The 21892-nt window shown below is 54.7% G+C and overlaps 1 protein-coding gene across 1 annotated transcript; it reads right to left on the bottom strand.

Annotated features, from left to right (window-relative positions):
* Nucleotides 1-1236: 1236 nt before the first annotated feature.
* On the bottom strand, nucleotides 1237-21561 carry Cdh15 (cadherin 15). The gene is given in 14 exon segments (NM_207613.1): nucleotides 1237-1788; nucleotides 2919-3083; nucleotides 3218-3354; nucleotides 3450-3689; nucleotides 3915-4154; nucleotides 4266-4408; nucleotides 5345-5598; nucleotides 7152-7337; nucleotides 7724-7852; nucleotides 8248-8408; nucleotides 10636-10780; nucleotides 12688-12843; nucleotides 13323-13478; nucleotides 21504-21561. Coding segments are annotated over 14 exon segments (2355 nt in total). The 5' UTR covers nucleotides 21546-21561; the 3' UTR covers nucleotides 1237-1587.
* Nucleotides 21562-21892: the final 331 nt, after the last annotated feature.

Genomic DNA, 21892 nt, shown 5'->3' with positions numbered 1-21892 from the left:
GAGGTGCACACTTACACTGCCATCTTGAGTCAGGAAGCACCGTGCTACACTGGGCTGGCATCGGATAGTCTCCGGCTAGACTGTCCTTGGAGAAGGGTGGGGGTTTGGAAGGAATGTGCCTGGATAGGGATGGCTGCCCCAAGGTGAGAGGGCTCTGAGTAGTCAAGGTGAAGCCTGACAGCACCTGGATTCACCTTGTCCTTTGTGCCCAGCGATGGACCACACTGTCCCAAGGCTCACAACTTTCCGATCTGTAGCTGTGCTCAGTGACCTCATAGCTGAGGGTGAGCCACAGGCTGTTTAGTAGTCTGGAGTAGACAGGACGCTGGCCCTCTCCTCCCCTAGATCTGTGATCCTTCCCTCCCTCCCGTGTGAACAGAGACGCCCTCAGGCTTAGTATCAGGGAAGGCAGCACAGAACATGGAAGCTTTCGATGGGAGAGCAGGAAGCCCCGAGGGATAGCAAGACTCCAAGGAAAAAAATCACCTTCTGGTTTTCTGGTGAGAAGAGCAGCAAGTTTTCTAACACAGGGGTGCATGCACCCCAGATTTCCTTTTATTTTCCTTGAGCCTGCCACGGGCTCTGTTGAGTTCTGTCCTAGGGGTTACCCAGTGACATTCTGACTGTAGTGTGTCACTGGTACCCTTTCCCAAGGGGACACCTCTCACACAATAGAAAACAGGGTCTTGGCTTCCCTGGTCATCCTCCTGCTGCCGCACAGCCGTGACTGGAGTGACCCATCTCTGAAGGACACCCACTTCTTCCATCAGTCTGCATCTGGCCACATTCCCAGAATTCACAATTCCCACGGTGGGGGGGGTGCTATAAACTGGGACAAAGGATACCGCTGAGCACTTGAGATGCCTGGAGCTGGGGTAACTCACAGCAGGGTAGACACATCATCCCCAAGAAGACCGTGAACTAGAGGGAGCAGGGGAGGGAGTGGGGGGTGCTTGGTCTCCTCTCTGGCCAGATCCACTAGGACAGGGTCAAAGGTAAAACTCAGGCCTCTTTGTCTAAACCTGGGGCTCGTGGGGGGCGGAGGGGAGCTTGCTGATGCCTCTCTTCCCATGCATGTGCACATACGCACACATGCAGTCAGACCAGTCCTGGGCCTGCCGCCCCTTGCTCCCACCAACTGTGCTGAGCAGGACCCCGAGGTCCCTCTCTAGGCTAGGCCTGGGACAGGGGCCACTACACCCTCTGTGGTGAGAGTGGCACTGGGCACCTGTGGTCCACTGAACAGTTGTTTTTAATTCCAATCTGCTCCTTAGATGCCTGCTTTCATACAGAGGTGAGAGTCACAACTGGGACACAAAGATGGGATGAACCCTAGCAGGGTGATTGAAGGTGGCTTCTGCACTCCAGAGGGAGAGCGCTCTCCCTCCGCTGCCTAGCCCATACAGGACTCAGTCCTCCCCTGGAGCTCACACAGATGACCTTCAGTGAGTTTATCTGCCATGGAGCCAAAGATGGGTCGTGCTGCTGACCCTCATAGGATTTCTGGGTGCATGTCCCAGGAGAGAGCCTCCTTGTTTGGGCCGAGTGGGCGTGTCCACACAGGACGTCTGCCCCTGGCTCTGGCTCTCACGGATGCCCATACATGTCCGCCAGCCGAGCAAAGCGGGGGCCCCAGTCCCGGAGATAGTCATAGTCCTGGTCTTCATCTCCCTGGCTGGACAGGATGGAGCTCAGGGTCCCTGCCACAGAGCCATCTCCCTCGTAGTCATAGATGAGAGCTGTGTCATAGGGAGGCACGCTGGGGTCGCTGTCCGCAGCCTCCAAGCCCTGTGGAAAAGCCCCCACAGACCTCAGGACCACTCAGGCAAGCCGGGAGCCCTCTGGTGCTCAGCCATGGGCAGGGCTAGCTCTGCTTCAGCTGTCCCCGCAGAAGGAAGCCTCTCTTAAGACTGACCAGCATGCAGAATCCTCCCTGGGCAGAATGGGCTGACAGAGAAGGTCTGCTGCCTCCAGCCTTTCTCCCCTTTAGGGTGGGGAAAAGCTGTCTCCTGTCATAGCAGCTCTTCCTCCTACCCACCCCCAGTCTCTCAGGCACCTTTCCAAAAGACCCCTCCAGAGGCAGTATGACCGGGCTGGAGAGATGGCTCAGTGGTTAAGAGCACTGACTGCTCTTCCTGAGGTCCTGAGTTCAAATCCCAGCAACCACATGGTGGCTCACAACCATCTGTAACAGGGATCCAATGCCCTCTTCTGGTGTGTCTGAAGACAGCTACAGTGTATTCATATACATGAAATAAACAAAATCTTAAAAAAAACAAAAAAACAAAAAAAAAAAAAAACAGAGGCAGTATGACCACTGGCACCGGTCATCTTGTGACCGGTACCTGCGCTAGAATCAACATTCCCAATGCCCCAGATTTGCTGGAACCTTTCTCCGGGCTGTGTGGCAGGCCGGTCCTTAGGGGATTCCCTGCATGGCTGGACTCAGCCATCCACCCTCCATTCTGATCATCTTTTTTATAGACAATAGTCACTCGTGCAGTGTTCAAAGTGATGCTTTGTCTGGATGACAAAGGACAATGCGAGTCCTGTTCCTACCTCATTATAGTAAACACAAAGAGGTCAGGAACCGGGTAAGCGCACGATTCCCAGAGGGGCAGGAAACAGAACCATTAAGGCCAGACTGGCTGCCCTTCTCTAGCCATGCGGCTGCCAATGCTTCAACTCCCACCCACAGGGTTTGAGAAGTGCCTGGCCGACCTGCTCACTCACCCTCTGGGGCTTCCCTAAGGCTCAGACAGGGTCCTGCTGGTGAGCTCAGCCCCTGTAGGGAGCTCATCCTGTATGTAGCATGGGGTCTGGACCACGTGTGTTTGTGCGCATGCGCACGTATGCACACACGCATGCATGTGCCCCGTTCTGTGATCAACAAGCCCTCCCCACCCCAGGGCACCTACGTCACTGATGAAGTTGGCGATGTCAGACGGGCTGGTAGGAAGTACTCGATGTGGCTGTGGCACATAGCTGAAGGGTGCATCCCTGCGCAGGGGTGGCCGGCCCAAAGAGCGGCTGGTGGCCTTCGGTTCCACTGGGTGGCGCAGCTGGTTTATGTCGTAGGCATCCTGTGTGCGCAGTGAACAGCTAAGGTCAGAGAAGGGACCTCCTGGTTGCCAGAGGACCTTCTAGGAGGCTGATAGATATTCTGGGGATCCCCTCCCAGGGTTCTGTGTGTCTAAGCCACCCCTCCTCTCCTCACCTGGTCCTCCTCCCCGCCTCCTTGCTCATCGTAGTTAAGAATGTTGTCCCGAAGATCCTCCTGAAGCCCATGCAACAGACTCTTGCTCCGAGACTGCCCCCGGAACCGTGTGCGGAGCGCAGCAAGCAGGATGAGAACTGGAAGCAGGAGAGGCTGGCTCGACTGTGGGCGCTTAAAGGATGCGGGATAGGGAAGGGACCCAGAACAGAGGGTGGGGGAGGACCTTACTCACCCAGTAGGACCACGGTGCTGGCCAGCACAATGACCAGTGCGCCCAAGCCGACGCCTACACCTCCTCCTTGCAGCGCAGCGGCCCCGGGCAGGCAGGTGCCATCCAACCCACAGCGACACACGGTAACGTTCAGCGTTTGCTCTCGCTGCTGGGGCGGCTCCCCAGAGTCCTGGAGCAGCAGGCTCAGGCGATGCAGGCCCTCAGAGACCTGGTGTCGGAGCCGCAAGCGTGCATGGCTCACTGCAGAAGGAGCAGTGTGGTCAGCGGAAGCTCTCCAGAATAACCCCGCTCCCGCCCAGAGAGTACCTGAGTCACTGGGCATCAGTTTCCCCATCTACCCATTGGGCTCTGTGGAAACTAATCCCAGCTCTGCCCGAGGATGTAGTCATGGCGATACATTCTATCCGCCTATCGTTTAGGTCCCAGGGTTACAGGGTGAGGGGAGGAGGGGTGGGGAGAGCGCACCGTTAATCTGGCTGAGGCTCCAGTTCCGGCCGAGATCTGGTACCCTGGGGTTCAGCTGGAAGTGGAAGGGGGCCCCGTGCGGGGGCAGGTCCTCATCCGTGGCACCCAAGAGGAGACCGGGGCCTTGGTCCGGTTCACTGCACAAGCTGCCAGACAGAGGAGGGGCCAGTGCAGGGGCATGGTCGTTGACTTCTAAGATCTCAATGGACAGGGTGCCTGTGGCTGTGCTGGGAGGCATGGCTGGAAGCAAGGGAGAGTTAATAAGCTCAAGGCCCACCAACAACCTGCTCTGTCAGTCCACTGAGGGAAGCAGTGGGCCGTGGCCCAAGGACACCACCTGTCCCCCCTCACCGTTGTCCAGGGCTAGGATGATGGCCCTGTACCAGCCGTCCTTTAAAAAGGGTGAGGCAGGGCTCAACACTCGCTGGGTCTGAATCCTGCCTGTGGCCCGGTCCACTTGCAGCCAGTCTTCTGGGTCGTAGTCCTTAGAGTAGCTATTGGTGGGGAGGGGGATGAGTGGGATGAGGCTCACCCAAGACATGGGTCACATATCACACATACAAACACACACTATCACACGCATACACCCGTAGGCGAACGGTGGTGGGCCAGCATTCAGCCTTCGAGGCCTCCCACCCCCAAGCTAACTTTTTTAAAAAATTATTTCATTTTATATTTTTTTTTTGGTTCTTTTTTTTCGGAGCTGGGGACCGAACCCAGGGCCTTGTGCTTCCTAGGTAAGCGCTCTACCACTGAGCTAAATCCCCAGCCCCTTCATTTTATATTTTAATATTTTACACATGTATTTATTTGCATGTGAGTGCACATGTATGAGCACCAGGACATAGAAGAGATCAAAGGATATGGAGGAATTGAGCCTCTCCTCCAACCAGGTTGGTTCCAGGAAATGACCTTAGCTGGTAAGGCTTGGTAAGCAGGCACTTTAATGCACTGAGCCATCTTGCCAGCTACCACCACCCCAAGCTGGTTATCGACCCAACTGGACCTGAGCTAAGCTGTGCTGCTGTCCAGCGCCCCTCAGTAGCTGGCATCTATTCGACCTTGCCCAGAGGTGGTGCCATGGAGACAGGTGAGAGCACTGGGGCAGGCTTGAGACTGGTGGTAAACTTAAAGCTTTAGAGCTCTCTGCAGAAACAAGGACCCATGAAAAAGGACAGATCAATAATCAGAGGCTGCCTAAGAACAGTCTTGGCCTATGTGCCCTTGTGGGAGCCCAGTCCTGCCCTGTGGGGTAAGGTCACTCCACATACACACATAGGTATCTGAGGGACTCAATGCCCTGAGGGTGCACCCTCAGGGATGTATACCAATGGCCTTTCTCTCCCACCCTCATAATCCAGAGGCATCCTCGGCAGCAATGGAGTCACTGATCCCTCGGCCTGAACCCACAAGAGCCCAGGGCACCCCACCTGATTCTCTGCAGCTGTTCCGTGTCAGGGTCTCGGGCAGAGAAGGTGGCCACAGAGGTGCCTGGCGGGGCTCCTTCAGCTATGCTCGTCCTCAGTGGGTTCTCTGGAAACACTGGAGCCTCGTTGGTGTCCTGAACCCACACACTGACCCTGGTCTGGCCCCGCTGGGCCCGGGGGGCAGCTGTCTGCAGAGGGGCCTCGTTCTGTACAGACACTCTGAGCTCATACTGCTCACGGCTCTCATAATCCAGGGGCTGCAGGAGAGTGACAGAGACAGCTGAAATCCTAAGGGTGAGGAGCCTTTGCCCAGGTCTGCCCAGAAAGTCCGTCTGTCCTTCCCCTCTCCCTTTAAACCTTGAAAAAACATTATGCAAGGCTCAAATATTAATAGGTGACAAGATGAGTTCCGGGGGCGCCAATGGATTTGTTGAGTGTGGTGTGGTAGTTTCGTGTGTTACTCAACAGCTATGGTCTTGGTACATAGCTGGGTGGTCGATGTGTCAGCTGACGCTCCACAGAGCGGCCATCTGGCTCATGGTGGTCGTCCACTAAGCAGGTTCGTGAGCAGCGTGCAAAAAATCCTCCCTGGAGAGGTCCAGCCTACCTCAACTTGTCTGACCAGTTTCTTGCAATAAATCTTCAAATGCTCCAACAACCAAATGCATCTGTGTCTACATATGCTGTTGTCGTGTATGTGTATGTGTGAATGTGTGTGTATATGTGTGTGTGAGTGTACATGAGTGTATGTGTATGAGTGTGTGTATGTGTGTATAGTGTGTTTATGTGTGTATATGAGTCTGAGTGTGTATATGTGTGTATGAGTATATATATGAGTGTGCATGTGTATATAGTGAGTGTGTGTGTGTGTGTGTGTGTGTGCGCACCGGTTGGTTTTGTATGTCAACTTGACACAAGCTGGAGTTATTACAGAGAACGGAGCCTCAGTTGTGGAAATGCCTCCATGAGACCCAGCTGTAAGGCATTTTCTCAATTAGTGATCAAGGGTGGGAGGGCCCAGCCCATTGTGTGTGGTGCTGTCCCTGGGCTGGTGGTCTTGGGTTCTATAAGAGAGCAGGCTGAGCAAGCCAGGGGAAGCAAGCCAGTAAGTAACATCCCTCCATGGCCTCTGCATCAGCTCCTGCTTCCTGACCTGCTTGAGTTCCAGTCCTGACTTCCTTTGGTGATGAACAGCCATGTGGAAGTGTGAGCTGAATAAACCCTTTCCTCCCCAACTTGCTTCTTGGTCACGATGTTTGTAGAGAAATAGAAACCCTGACTAGGACAATATGTGTGTATGTGTATGAGTGTGGAAGAGTGTGTGTGAGTGTATATGTGTATATGAGTACGTGTATTTTTGTGTTTGTATGTGTGTGTATGTGTATGAGTGTGTGTGTATGTGTGTGTGTATGTGTGTATGAGTGTGTATATGAGTGTGTGTGTATGAGTGTGTGTATATGTGTGTGTATGAGTGTGTGTATATGAGTGTGTGTGTGTGTGCTCGTGTGTGTGTGAGCTGTTCCTCTAGTAGGAATGATGATTACATTGGTGCAGTTTTACTTGAATCTGGACCACCCTAGTAAGGAAGGAAAAGGCTGTAGCAATGTCATTCTGTGATGCTTCCTGCTGCCCAGTTAGGGCAGAGACCTGTAGTCAGCACCCAGTCCATCCTGTGCCCTCACCGAAGGAGGTCGGCTAGCACAGCACTACCAGGAAGGAACCCAGGGCAGCCCGAGCTGCAGCTGCCACAGGAAGATGCCTGTGACAGATTCTAGCTGAGGGAGTTCACACGACCAGGGACACGGCTTACCTTGACCACGGACAGCACACCTTCATTGGTCTTGGGGTCCGTATAGATCTTGAACTGCCCGTCAGGATCGCCTTCCAGGATGGTGAACCTGGCCACCCAGTTGGGGGAACCGGGCAGATCCTTGTCTTCTACCTCAAGCCGTCCCACGTCCACTCCACTGACAGCCTCTGCAGCCTCCATAAAGAACTGGGAGACCCCGGCCCGTTACTCACCGGTTGGCAGATTAGAATGCCTGTCCCTGTGACTCGGGGTATCTTCCCTGCCTCCGGCTTAACGTTGCTGCATATTTCACTGGCTTGTCTTTTCCTGAGCCATGGATCCCACCTGCCAGAGCTGTTCCTGGATATTGAACCAACTATTCTCCTCACACAGCAAGGGCTCAGGAGACTTACTCTGAGCTGAGGACCCATTGGAGCTGCTTTTCTCTAAGGAACCTCACACGTGTCCTGTTTCAGGCTCCCTGCTCCTACACTGCCCTCCTCTACGCCGTGAAACCATCCACCCTCGAAGAGTCCCCTCCTGGAACCTACAAAGGGAAGCCCTAAGCCGATGGGGGTGGGCAGAGCTCGCACCTCATCCTTGGTGAACTCGGGGGCATTGTCGTTGACGTCATCTACGGAGATGATGGCCGAGGCTGTGGCGGTGAGGCCATCTCCGGACATGTCTGCCACCTGCAAGGTCAGGTTGTACACAGCCACCACCTGGGGACAGTATGACATGTCTTAGAAGATGGGATGCCTAGAGACAACTATTATAGGATGACAGCCCCCTGCCCTAGCCTGTGGGTGAGCAAGAGGTCAGTTGTGGTACCGGAAATGTCAGACATTAGGGGCAGCAGAAAGCAGACCCCTGGCTCAGGGATAGGAATACCCAGGTGCACCTGCACAGGAGAGCTTCAGAGGTTTCTCCCAGGCAGAAGCCACTGGCTCAGGGGGTTTCAACACTAGCGAGGTAAGACCAGGGTGAGCGTTAATAGCTAGAGTGTAGGCTGAGAGGTGGGAAGGCCCCTCCCCACCCCTGACGAGCCCCAGGGCTTGAGGAGACCAGACATGGAGAACTGGCCCCAGGCCCTCAGCTGTCCGTGGGGCTGCCTCACCTCACGGTCCAGCCCCACTTGCACTGTGCGGATCTCTCCAGTGTGCTCGTCAATGCTGAACAACTCAGGGCTGCCCTGCTCCAGGATAGAGAACCTGAGGGCCGCATTGTCTGTCTCCGGATCGTCGGCATCTGTGGCCTCAGCCCTGGTTACGAAGGTGCCTGGGGATGACAGAGAGAAGTGTGGTCAACCACCATGGGGCGGCTGGCTGCGCTGGGGCAACCCAGTTGGTGTGCAGTGCTCCCGGCATGCGCAGATCCCCTAGGTCCGACGCTTGACCACAGAGTGGGCAGCCTGCTCTCTCCGTAATGGGGGTCACTGGGGCTGGCAGTGTGTACCAGCCTCAAGTCCAGGGCACTCTTGCTGCCTTGCCTACAGAAGGTGGAGCATCGCATGGACATCGCAGTGGGCTCTCGGCGGAGAACTGATGCACCTTCTTACCAGATTCTGGGTCAGCAAGCTGAGCTAATGTTCCAGGTCTAAGTGCTAAACACACCAGATTCCTTAGACGGCCCTGATCCCTGCTGTAAGGGCGTGATGCTAGCCCATGTAAAGGATACACAAACAAACGGGTACAGAGCAAAGCATCCTCCAAGACGCTGCCCCAGGGAAGCTGCCACAACTGGGAAGGTGCTGCTGGTCGAGGCCCCAGCACGAGGTCCTCTTCACCCGTCACCCACTCTTCCTTCAGAAGAGACGTGGTCTGACTCTCCCTCCAGAACAGGTGTAAGAACTTTGAGCCAATGGAATGGGTCAGGGTGAGAGGAGTCTGAGAAGTCTGTGTCTCGAGGTCTTGGCATATTCTCAGGCAAATATCAGCCAGTACTCCAGGCCTACCTAGCATAGGCAGGAGCTACCGAGCAGATGACTTATGCATAGTACCGGCCCCCAGGGTTTCACCAAGTGCTTCCAGCAGGTTTCCTGGTCAGGGGACTCATTACCAGTCCTGTGCTGAGTGCGGGTTCTCTGGCAAGCGGGTGAGTACATATAGGCTCGAGGAGCCACTTCCCCCATGACAGGAGGGATACAAGTAGCCTGGGAAGGGGCCCTAGAGCTGACCCAGAAGCAGAGGTGTCACTGGGAGCTGCACCTGGTGTGCTATAACTCAAGTGGGTATGAGGGAGTTTGCATGTAGTGTTCACACATGTGCGCATGTCTGGATGTGTGTCTGTCGGACATCAGACCATGGAAGCGAGAATCAATATTCCAGGGACTGGAGCAATGGCTCAGAGGTTAAGAGCGCTCGCTATTCTTCCAGAGGGCCCAAGATTAATCTCCCACAGGCATATGACAATCCGCCATTCATGACTTCAGTCCCAAGAGATCTGAGGCCCTTCTCTGTTCTCTAAGCTAACTTCATGCACATGGTGCTCAGACCATCTGTCTCTCTCTGTCTCTCTCTGTCTCTGTCTCTCTCTCTGTCTCTGTCTCTCTCTCTGTCTCTCTCTCTCTGTCTCTCTCTGTCTCTGTCTCTCTGTCTCTGCTCTCTCTCTGTCTGTCTCTGTCTCTCTGTCCCTCTCTGTCTCTCTCTGTCTCTGTCTCTGTCTCTCTCTCTCTCACACACACACACTGATAAAAATAAGAAATACAACACAAGTCTACCCAGAAGAAAATAAGCATTTCACTCACACACACACACACACACACACACACACACAGAGAGAGAGAGAGAGAGAGAGAGAGAGAGAGAGAGAGAGAGAGAGAGCGAGCCCAGAGGACAGTGAAAAGCTGCCTGGGGTTTGGGGGGCCAGTTCTAGCTGGTCACTGTGTCACTAACAAGTACCACAGCATCCCATAAGGACTGAGGCTGGCAGGGGAGGCTTGAGGCGTTCTGAGAGACAAGCAGTCTGGGCTGGGAGTGTGAGAGTCTCCTTGCCCTGGTGCCAGGCTTCTCCTGCCCACTGAAAAGGGCTGGAGTAGAGCCAAGGCTATTTCCACGGTCTTCAAGAACACCCCCTTACCAGTCTCAAGTAGTCCAGGCTAGCCTCAGATTGGTTAAGTAACTGAAAACAACCTTAAACTCAGTCTCCATTTCCCTGGTGCCACGTTCATGGGGCATGTGCCACCACGACGGGCTAGGTAGACTGAGACCAGTCTGCACCTGAAGCAGCAGCCGGAGAAGGCACAGCCGGAACACAGCCACCCAAAGCCTTTCTGTGCGGATCAAAATAACGTCGACAGGAGAAGTGTGAGAGATGGCTTTCTTACACCCGACCTTTTGGGTGACCTTTGGATCGCCAAGTCTGCAGCGCCAGGGAGGAACCAGGCACGCCAGGCAAGCACTGGTGTTGGAGGGGGAGGCTGTACCTCTAGTCCTTTGGTAGGGAAGCCTGGGACTCAGACCTTCTGAAGGCCGACCCCCTGGATGGGGCTGCGCTCCCACCTCACCTGGGATGGCACCCTCCAGGATGCGGCCTCTGAACACATCCTGTAGGAAGACTGGCCGGTTGTCATTTTGATCCACCACGACGATCTCCAGGTCCGTGGGGTCCTCCAGGGTAGAGCCACCCAAGTCCAGGGCAAAGGCCCTCAGCTGAACAAACAGAGAGTACACAAAGCCATGCGGAAGGAACAACAAGGGCCGAGCACAGGCAGGAGCACACAGGATGGAATGTGTGCACTGGGCGTGCGCCCTTCCCCCGCACATAGGCTCCAACTTTCCCCTCTTCCCTTGGCTGCCAGGACACTCACTGCATCCTTGTGAAGTAATGCTCTTACTAAGGTTTCTCTCTCTTTCTCTGTGGTTTCCGCTCCCGTCAAAGTCATTCATTTTGCTTTCTTACTTTTTTTTTTTATAAAGAGGAATTGCAAAAAATCCTTTTTTAAAAAAAAAATCTTTATTATATGTGAGTATGCTGTAGCTGTTTTCAGATACACTAGAAGAGGGCACCAGATCTCATTACAGGTGGCTGTGAATTACCATGTGGATGCTGGGATTTGAACTTAAGACCCCTGGAAGGGCAGTCAGTGCTCCTAACCGCTGAGCCATCTCTGCAGCCCGCTTTCTTACTTTTTAATTTAAAACTTTTTTTTTTTTAAGACAGGGTCTCTCTATGAGCCATGGTGCCCTGGAACTTGCTATGTAGATCAGGCTAGCCTTGAACTCACATTGATCTGCCTGTACTAAGCCTGGCTTAATTCATTTTACTTTTTGGAACAGGGTTTCACCTAAGATTACATTTTAACCTGCTTCTTTTCAGAGAGTGGCGTGGTCAAGCACTTGGGAGGCAAAGACAGGAAGACAACAAATTCAAGCCCAGCTAGACATACACGGCAAGATACTGCAAGTCATATAAGAAAAAAAAGGGGTTTGGGGATTTAGCTCAGTGGTGAGCGCTTGCCTAGCAAGCGCAAGGCCCTGGGTTCGGTCCTCAGCTCCGGGGGGGGGGGGGGGAAGCACTGACTGCTCTTCCAGAGGCCCTGAGTTCAAATCCCAGCAACCACATGGTGACTCACAACCATCTGTAATGGGATCTGATGCTTCTTCTGGTGTGTCTGAAGACAGCTACAGTGTACTTATATATAATAAATAAAAAAAAGTCTTATAAAAAATCATCTAATGGGTACATTTGGAAGAATGCCATAGCAGTCTTTTACGTTTGGAAGAATAGCTCGAGGATATAAAAGAAATCTTGGGGTTGGGGATTTAGCTCAGTGGTAGAGCGCTTGCCTAGCAAGCACAAGGCCCTGGGTTTGGTCCCCAGCTCCGAAAAGAAAAAAAAAAAAAGAAATCTTGGCCCCTGGGAAAGGGGAGGTAGAAAGTTATCCTGCCTCAGGCCATCTGGGATACAGTCAACAGGGGTTTTTGCTTGGTTTTACTCTTGTGACAGGTTTCTGCTGTGTAGTTGAGGCTGGCTTCAAACTCATGATCCTCCTGAACCTTCTAAGTGTCATAGGCTGTAATACTATTCAAAGCGTTATTTATTTATTTAGCTAGCCTGGGACGGAAACCAGGGCCTTCAAATGCTAGGGAACCACACTACATCTCAGCCTGGCACATAAAGGAGGTCCTGGGCTTGTCTCTTGGCCTCGAGCACACCTTGTGACTCTCACATCTCTTCCTGAATCCCAACAGTGTAATGGTAGTGGAGTCCCCTTGTTGGCTAATCGATCCTCAGAGAGCATTCCCTGCAGCGGACGGTAACACCATTTGGGAATTCTTCATGATACACCTATCCACCAAACGGAACCTGGATCCCAGGAGAACTGGCTGTCATGACAGCTCATCGGATGCAACGGCGCTCTGCCCTCCAAAAGACCACCTACTTCATGGCCTCGAGGTGGCCCTATGTTATGTGGTAACATGATCCCAAACACGTAATGCTCTGAGGTGGCTCTTCTGAGGGCCAGACCTTGCTTCAGGAGCATCTGACCTGGAGCCTGTCATGTGGGGAACAGAAGCTAAGCAGTTTGGCTTCCCCCCCCCCCACCAGGCCCTACCCTGAAGCGGTCCGTCTTCTCACGGTCCAGAGTGGCATTGAGGTACACCCTCCCAGTGAACTTGTCGATGGAGAAGACGTTTCGGGGCTCCTCGTCCACACCGGGACCCTGGATACTGTAGATGACACTGCCTAGCTGTTGTTTGTCAGACTTGATCTGTGGGGGAGGAGTGGGGCTCGGTGAGGGCCAGAGAGCACCCCAATATCTTCCTGTTTCACCCCGGCCAGATGAGCAGAGAACCAAAACTCTGAATCCTAACAAGCTGTTCCCCTCAACTGTGGCCCAGCTGCAGGGCATCCTGGGACCCGGTAGCCAGTTATGTATTCTGAGGACGTACATGGCTAAGCGTCTGTGTCACAGGGCTACTTGTACTGGTGATGAAGTGTATGCCTTTTGGGGTGGGGTGGGGATGTAGAGCCTGGGGGCCATGCTCACTGGAGTAGCTAGGTGCTTGTGGCTCAGGGATATGGGATCCCTGCTTCTGTCTCACAAAGTGAGAAAGTCTTTCCTAGGCTGTACAACTAGCTCCTGACTGAGGATGGGGCTTCCCCAGATCCAAGAGGATCTTTAAGAAATGGGGGGGGGACCTATGGGGACAGAGTGCAGACCTAAGTGGCAGAGTCCCCTTCTCTTACCTGCACAAGTGGGTAGGGGAGGCGTTTGTGGTTCTCAGACACACTGATGGGTGGGATGACCCAGGCTCTCCGCACACGGCCTGGGGCTGATGCCCGGCGCCAGGGGTACAGGGTGCTGGGTTCAGGCTCAGGGACTGCCCAGGAGAGGCCAAGGCTCTAAAACACAAATAGAATACCATCACACAGAGTACAGGAACACCAGGATGACGTCATTCCCAGGACTGTGCTTGGGCCCTAAACCACCAGGGGTGTCACCCTGCAGGGTTCAGGCTGTGTGGGCCATGACAGCACATCCTGGGGAGTTTAGTTCTCAAAGTTCCTATATTGGTGTCTGTCTCTTCTCCTTGGCTAGAGCCCAGAATATGGGCTGTGTCACAGGGTCACCAGATCCCTATGGTAGACACTGTTTATCGGGTGGTTGGAGGCAGTGTGAGGGTCTGCACTTTTCCTAGGGTCCCTGAGAGGTCAGGTGCCAACCAGGCCCAGGAAAGTGCCCAGAGGGCAACTCTTGTTTCCTGGGAGTGAGGGTCCAGGAGGAAAGACAGCAGCTGGTGGGACCAGGGACTCAGTAGGAGATGGGGCTACAGAGTTAGAGTGGGAGGTGACACGTGTCCCTCTTCAGTCTCACAGCTTGAATGTCACAAGTTAACGGTAACAGTGCCTGCTTTTATTAGAAAGGACTAGGGGAGCAGAGAGACCTCACCCCTAAGTATCTGTGTCTAACTCTTACCTGACACACATACCCTAGCCTCCCAGGGTGGCCATGAGCACAGCGGACCCCGTGTCAGAAACCTCCCTCTGCCAACCAGGCCTGGGGCTTCATTTTAACACTTGCAGAAAACAGGTTAGGGAGCCTAAGAGGATTTGATGGCTCCTCTGTTGCAGCCTGCTGTGTGGACAGAGAAGGGCCAGGCTCCAGAGAGCCACCCAAAATCTCAATATTGTGTCACAGAAGGAATGCCCAAGCTTCCAGAACCGTGGGCAATTCAAGGCATCGAGGAACTTATCAAAGCTGCTTTGTGCAGTGGGACTTGGTGTCTGTGGTCACTTTGCTGGCCAGCCTGGTCTGTGACAAGGACTGGAGCATGGGGCAGGACCAGGGAGGATGTGCCCTACAGACGCCAGGGACTGGGCTACAGCTAGGGCTGCTGCAGGGCACAGGGTGGGACGGGGCTTGCTGTGGGCCTCAACCGAGAGGGCGGCCAGGGGAAGGGGATGTGATTTTCTTTTTTTTTTTTTCTTTCTTTCTTTTTTTTTTGGTTCTTTTTTTCGGAGCTGGGGACCGAACCCAGGGCCTTGCGCTTCCTAGGCAAGCGCTCTACCACTGAGCTAAATCCCCAACTCCGGGGATGTGATTTTCATAACTGCATCCCAGCTCTGGAAACCCAGAACTCTTAGAATATATTCCATCCTTCCTAATCACACCTGGGAGGTCGCCAGCGACCTCGAGACTCGCTAGACCAGAGTTGGCTCAGTGGACAAAGACGCTTGCTCCCAAGTTGGATAACCGGAAGCCACGTGGCAGAAAGAGAATCGACTCCCATAACTCATAACCTGACCTCTGTGTGATAGGCACGTGCTCCCGCCACAGGAAATAAATGTAATTTAAAAGAAAGACAGAGTGCCCAGGATTGTGTGGCTGCAGACAGGAGGTGAAGCCAAGTCTCCACGCTCAGAGGGAGCTCTATTGACACCCATTCTCCCCACACCCACTGCCATTACCTGGCTGGGCTCTCAGATAACCTACCCCTCAGAGGGGTTAGCTGAGGCCTGGAGAGGATCAAGCACATGGCAGAATTCATGGAAACTCCCCAAAGGCATCACCACTCTTGGGGTACTGTCCTGCTTCTCTGGTGGCTTTCACCCCAGTTTCTGAAAGGATCTCACTAAGGGACCCGCACCAATTGTTCCTTATCCCGCCCCTTGATGTGGCAGGACGGTGAGAACTGCTGTTCTGAGGATGCTGGAGGTGCTCTTGGATTCCTGGCTCCATTGCTATTCCTGAATGACTCCTCCTCACTAAGCACAGCCTGGCAGAGGCCGCCATGATGGGTGTGGGCCTTGGTCACATTCTGACCTCATCTTCCACAGCATGTGTTGGCTAGGAACAAAACCTAGGGCAACCTGATGCGTCCAGGAGGCGGGGAGGCCAATGCTGGACAGGGCACAGCATTTGTGGAAGTGTTGGGTGCGGAAGGCTCCAGCACATGGGGACTGCGAGGCTTGAAAATGCATTCGTAGCCAACCCTGGCTACATTCCCCCAGGCCCACAGGGACCTCCAGGACAAGCAGAGCAGCTGATCCTTCAGAATCCCCGATAGCCTGGTCTTCTTGAGCCAAGGACAGAGACTGGGAGATTCATTCTCCGACTCAGGGCTGTTCACATCCTTTTCTTCACATTTATTTACCTTGGGGGTGGAGAGACATGCTGCGGCACATGGGCGGAGGTCAGAGGGCAGCTTACAGGAGACAGCTCTCTCCTTCCGGTAGGCAGGTTCTGGGTCTTCGATAGCAAACTCCCCTATCGGCTGAGACCCTACCCACCGAGCTGTCTTGTTGACTGGTACCTGCCTTCCTTTTAATGGCTTCCCTCCTTCGAGGTTCTGTCCTGCGGAAGGGTGCTTTCTAGACCTTACCATCCTGTGATTCTGTGCTGTGCACAGCTGCCGTCTTAGAGGACAGGAAACAGGGACGTAGTGTAAGTAAGTACTCGGGGCCAGCGGCTTCCATTGCTGTACACAGGACCAGACGCCAGCAATCAGAACTATGCCCAGCCCTAGCATGGTGGAGACCCAAGGGTCACAGTCAGCAGGCGTTGCTGTAGGGAAGTGGCAGATCCCCAGGTGGGTAGGGCTCAGACTCCCAAAAGTCCTCAGTTCAGACTTCTGCTTCGTGGGTTTTTTTTTTTTTTTTTTTTTTTTTTTTATGTCTTATATAGCCCAGGCTGGCCTCAGATTGACTATGTAGCTAAAGATGAGCCTGAACTCCTGCCTCTACCTCCTATGTGGATATGTGCACCCTCTATAGGCAGGTTCCTGGAGAAGCCTCCCTCTTTGGGGTCACCCCTCCCTTCCTACAGATCCTTGGGCTGCCCGGGTGGAGGGGCAAGCAAGGGGTGGTCCTCAGGACAGAGCAGGGCTGGGAGTGTGGAGGGCAGAGCCACCACACCCAGGCATGCCAACACAGCGTTGAATATGCCAGCCCCAGCCTTGGCATGGTTCCCAAGCAGTGAGAACGCCATTCTTTCCTCTGTATCACCACGGCTATTGGAGGGAAATCTGCCCCTGACTGTGTCCCTCAGAATGACAGGCGGGATGGGATTAGGAGCTCCAAGGAGCTCCCATCATAGCTTTCATGTTTAAGGCCCACTGGGTGTCCACACCTAGAGAAACTCCTGCCTGGTCCACCCCAAGCAAGAGAACCGAGAGGTCCTGGCAGGGACCAGAAAGCAGGCAACCCGTTTCTCTCTGTAAGCATGGACACTGGAGAGCTGGGTCAGTGTTTAAAAGCAAATGTTGCTCTTACAGAGGACCAGGGTTCAATTCCCAGAACCCACATGGTGGCTAACAGCTATCTGTAACTCCAGGACCCGAGGGGGAGGGGAGGGCGATATCTGATACACTCTTCTGGTTTACTCTGGGACTGCATGTATGTGGTACACGCACTCACACACACACCAGGTAAATCACATAAAAGCGAATAAGTTTTAAAGTTATAAGAAGGTTGTGTGAATAGCACTTACACCCAAGGAGATGGGTGGGACCGGGCCATATGGGCACCACCTCCTCCGCAGAGCCCGTCAGCTCACACAGCTCCCATCTGCTCATTCTGTGCAGAGTGGATAGCTTCCCTCCCGGCTTCCCTCCTCGTGCACTTGCCTGCTAGCTACCCAGACCCCCTGGCTTCTACTTCAGCTGGATCTGTGGAGCCTCCGTGGAGGCTGGCTGTCACAGGAGGGAAATACAATGACTGATTAGGGGGAAGGCAGGGTGCTCCAAGAGTCAGCAAGGAGAGAGTAGCCAGCCAGCAAGAAGGCCACTTAGAGTTTGGCTCTCCACGTCTTTTCCTGTAGCGCACATGGATGGCCAAGGCACAGAAGATACTGGCCCTGCGGGCACCAGCACATAGCTTGCTTTGAGATCAAAGGCTTTGGCTCCATGTCTAATCTCTTGTCCTGTTTCCCAGCCAGACCGAGTTACCGTGCTGAGAACCCTTGTTTCCATCCTACCAGCGGGGACCCCAGTCACCTACTCCTCAGCCCCTCATGGCAGCGGTAAAGTCCTATCGCCCACTTAGTCCTGGAGTCCAGAGAGCAGAGGACCCTGTACAGGATAGGAGGGTGGGCTTGGAGTCCTGCCTGGGCATCTCTGTCCTCACAGATGGCACCTAGGCCTTAGAACCTGCCAAGGCCAGCATGCAGAGCCACTTCTAGGTCAGGGCAGTGTCCCTACCAGGCACACACCTGCCTGCCTGGCATGGGGAACCTGGACCACAGCCTCTATGGACACAGGGGCTTTTTGCCTGAGTTTGGTGGCAGACACTGAGATGTGCCTGAGCTGCTACTTTGGGGGAAGTCTGGCTCTATCTCCCTCCCCTCAGATAGCCTGTGGGTTGGGATTTGGGGCTCTTGATGACACCAGAGCCTGAGAGGAGGGAGCACCTTTCTCATAGCTCTAAAGACAGGTCTAGAGAGGCCGAGCCACTTGCCCAAAGCCACAGAGGCAGAGTTGGCACCAGAAGGCATGCTGGGCTGACGTCATCTGTGGTGTCTGCCTTGGGAAGGCCTGTGGAGAATGGGATTCCCAGGCTCTCTGAAGCCCCCATGGCCCGGGAAGGCCTCCCTCCCTCTTCCTAGTCCTGCTGCCCCTGTCAGCCAGTGCCCACGGGCTTGGCACTCACCGGGTGTGGTCAAGGCAGGGCCTGGGAACCTTGGGTCCACAGACCAAGTTCACGAGGTCACAGTACCACAATGTCCTGGCAGGGCCTGGTTCCCAGATCAGAGGCTGCAGGGGTATGAGTGGGCGTCCAATGGGCAGGACACAGCTAGCTTCCGGCTCTTGGGAGGCATTTGTGTGGCCCACCCCATGTTCTCTCACTCTTCCTGCTTCCCAGAAGACGTGGCAGGCGGGAGGCAAGGCTGGGGGCCTCCTTGGGAAGCTAGTCTTTAGGACAAAGCTACACGGCCACAGCTGGCTCACAGGCTGGCCACAGCCAGGGCAGAGGACAAGGACAGAGGCACCTGGAAGGTGACTTTGTAGAAGGTGTCTCCTCCTCTCCTATCCACCATCCACTCCTCTGTCCCCCCCTCCCATGTGAAGCCAGATAGGAAACGATTACAGACTCTCTCCCCAAAGTAGATACCCGATGGGTCTCACCTCATCCCAGGCCCGCTCTTGACCAAGGACCAACCCAGACAAAAGTTGGAAAGTTCTAGAGACATCAAGGGCCAGTGTTCTGAACCCACACTCCTCAGCCAACCACCCTCTGGGGTCTTTCCTGACCCCATCCCGACCCCAAGGCGTTGTAGCGTGTCCAGGGTCCTACTATCCATGCAATGTGTGCCTTGGCGAGGCAAGAGGATCACCAACACTACCCACGGGGACAGCATCAGTCATTGGTGTCTGCCCATCTTAGCAGAGCTAATGGCCTTTGGAGTGGAGGGCAGGAAGCCCCTGCACTGACTTCCCACAGGCTTCTCAGGCCTGCACAGCTCCCACAGGCAGGAATCCATGGCCACCTCATTCCTGGACAGCCAGCATGCCAGGAATGAGCCCAGCTGTTGGCCTGGCCTAGGGTGGCCCCACATTCCCATCATGGGACCACCCTGTCCAGCTGCTGCAGTCATCAGAGGAGAATGAGGAGGGGGCAGACAGGCAGCTGCTCCCTCCGATCAGATGGGCCCTGCCTGCCAGCACAGACTGGGAGCAGTGCTCGAACCATGAGGAGACTGCCTCCAGCTTGAGTTACCGCAGGCCCTTTCCCAGCATCAGTGACTAGTCCCCCAAAGTACTCCTGACGCCCATCTTCCCTTCAGACACCCCGCAGCTTCATTGGTTCCTAGACAAAGGTGAGGTGAGCAGGCGTCTCTGAACTACCCATGATTCCCCTCAGTCCAGCTCAGGACTAGCAATCAGAGAGATGGGACCCAAGTGCAGGGGCTGAGGGGTCATCTTTGTGAGCACTGGTACTGTGTGGATGATACTGGGATTAGCCCCCACCTCTCACGCTTAGCAAGTGTTCTGCAGGCTATATCCCTGCCTGTTTTTATTCTTCTTTTGAGGGAAGGTATCAATAAATTGCCATGACCTGGTGATCTTCCTGCCTCAGCTTTCTGAGTAGCTAGAATTGGAGGCCTGGTGGGGACCAGTTCTGAACACAATCCAACCCCCTGCCTCTGACTTGGGAGTTCAGGAAGCTCAGGTTCCAGAGGGAACCTGGGTAGGGAAACAATGGAGCTAGGTGTGAATCCATGCCCTTCCAACCCCAAACCGAGGAGGAGCCCTAGATGGAGCTGCTGGGCCAGGATGACCAGGGAAAAGCTTGGTGGGGAGGCAGGAATGACCAGACTCAGGACCCCAGTGTGTGGACAAGAGCAGACAGAAGCATGGAAGCTGGGGAGGGGATGGTACATTTGGGGGAGGTAGGAAAAGTTCTCCTTGCACCAGAGCTAATTTGAGTGCTGCCTTAAAGCAAGTGCAGGAGGCCAGGCATCGGGGGCGTGTCCTTGCCCCCACCTGACTGTTGGGGCCTCCAGATGCCTGGGGGAGGGGTATTGTGCAGTTGCCCTAGTGTACCAGAGAGGGGAGGCTTGGGCAGGGAGGGGAAGAAGAATGCTAACCAACACCACCCACCCTCCAGCCTTGGGGGTGCAGGTAAAGAATGCTGTTACTGTAGCCAGTGGGGAGCGGATCCCAGCCCAGGGAATGGAGGGACCTCTGATGGGTCAGGGTGTTATACACAAGACTGGTCTTCTATCTAGGGTCCAGAGGGGTGCTGGGTTCTAATAGGCCAGCAGATATGCCCAAGTAAGGGAATGTGGGTCCCCAAAGCTGGGGGTGTTGGTAGTTGGAGATGTAGAGCTCATGCCCCAGACCCAGCTGTTAGAGGGTCTTTCTCATTGGGCTCCCGTCAGCTGCCAAGACTGAAACGTGAGCAGAGCTGCAAGACTTGTCGGAATTTGAGGGGACCAAGGAAGTCCTGAAGTGTGTTCCCAGAAGGGAGGGATCCCCCCCCCCACATACACACACATGCAATGCTGGCTGACCACTCTCTGAACACAGCCATTCTTTGTGCCTGCCACCTGTTGGCTCTGGGGTGCAGAGGCTGGCCATCTCCATGGCAGGGGACCCCGGCAGGGACCACAGGAGCCACATCCCCATCCTGACCAGCCCAGGACCACTCAGCAGCCTGTCTGGGAGTGCCAACAACAGGAAAAGCTGGGGACCTGGGCTTTACCCCTTCCTTGGGCTGTGTTAAGAAGACAGGGTACTGGGTTGGGGATTTAGTTCAGTGGTAGAGCGCTTGCCTAGCAAGTGCAAGGCCCTGGGTTCGGTCCCCAGCCCCGAAAAAAAAAAAAAAAAAAAAGAAGACAGGGTACTAAAGATCTGGGGACCACAAGTCAGGACATCTCCAGGTGGATGCAGGCACAGCCGCTGGCCCAGCCAGGTCAAAGGCAGTGTGAACTGAGTGTGTGTTGGGCTGCTCTGTCTCTGGATCCCTAGGTCCTGGAGGGGAGAGTTGCAGCTACTCCGGGACCATTGGGTAGAAACTCGGGCACCACCAAGACCAACCAGGGGCAAAATAAGTTTCCTGCCCCTTCTCTCTGCCTCATGCTCTGGAATACAAAGACCTCACAAGATTGGCCACCCTTAGGCTCTGGGAGGCTCCAAGAGGCACATGTGGTACACTCCAGACTGAAGGGACAGCTCGATGGCTGTTCTCACGCCTCAGAGATGCTCCCCAGTCCTGAGCTATTTTGCTTACTGGTGTGCAGGTCAGTCATCCTCTCTCTGGAAGCCCCTAGACACAGGACACCCCTTCTTACAATGCACCAGAGTGTGGCCCACTCTGGACACTGCAGGCCGCAGCTCTCAGGTTCCCCCAAAGACACTCCAGGCCAGTGCTCCCAGGAAAACTATCCCAAAGCTAGAGGAAGGGATGCCACAGGGCTCGGAAGCTTACCTGGGCAAGCAGCCCGAGGGCGAAGAGCAGAGCAGAACTCATGGGGGCAGCGGCGGGAGAGCAGAGGACAAGTGACCGACTGGGCGGCCAGTGGGACGGGCGGTGGCGCTTCTACCCCCACGCTGAGAGCACTGGGCTGAGTGACAGCGCAAGTGCTTTGGCAGGAGGCCAAGGGACTGCACGTGTGTGGTGGGGCCGGGCTAGGGCGGAATCTGGGCAGGGTTAAGGTTGAGTGACAGCATGAGGGGGCGGGTCATGGGCGGGGCTAGAGATGAATGATAGCGCGCATGTAAGTGGGCCTGGATAGCCACAAGAATGTGGTATGAAGGTACCAGGGCAGAGCCAGAGCAAAGTGATAGGGCGGGGCCGGGGATCTGAGTGACAGCTTA

The sequence above is a fragment of the Rattus norvegicus genome, chromosome 19 (genome assembly GCF_021556685.1).
Source record: "Rattus norvegicus strain SHRSP/BbbUtx chromosome 19, alternate assembly SHRSP_T2T, whole genome shotgun sequence".
Taxonomy (NCBI): Eukaryota; Metazoa; Chordata; class Mammalia; order Rodentia; family Muridae; genus Rattus; species Rattus norvegicus.
The sequence above is the reverse complement of the archived record's forward strand: the minus strand, read 5'-3'. Positions and strand labels throughout refer to the sequence as shown.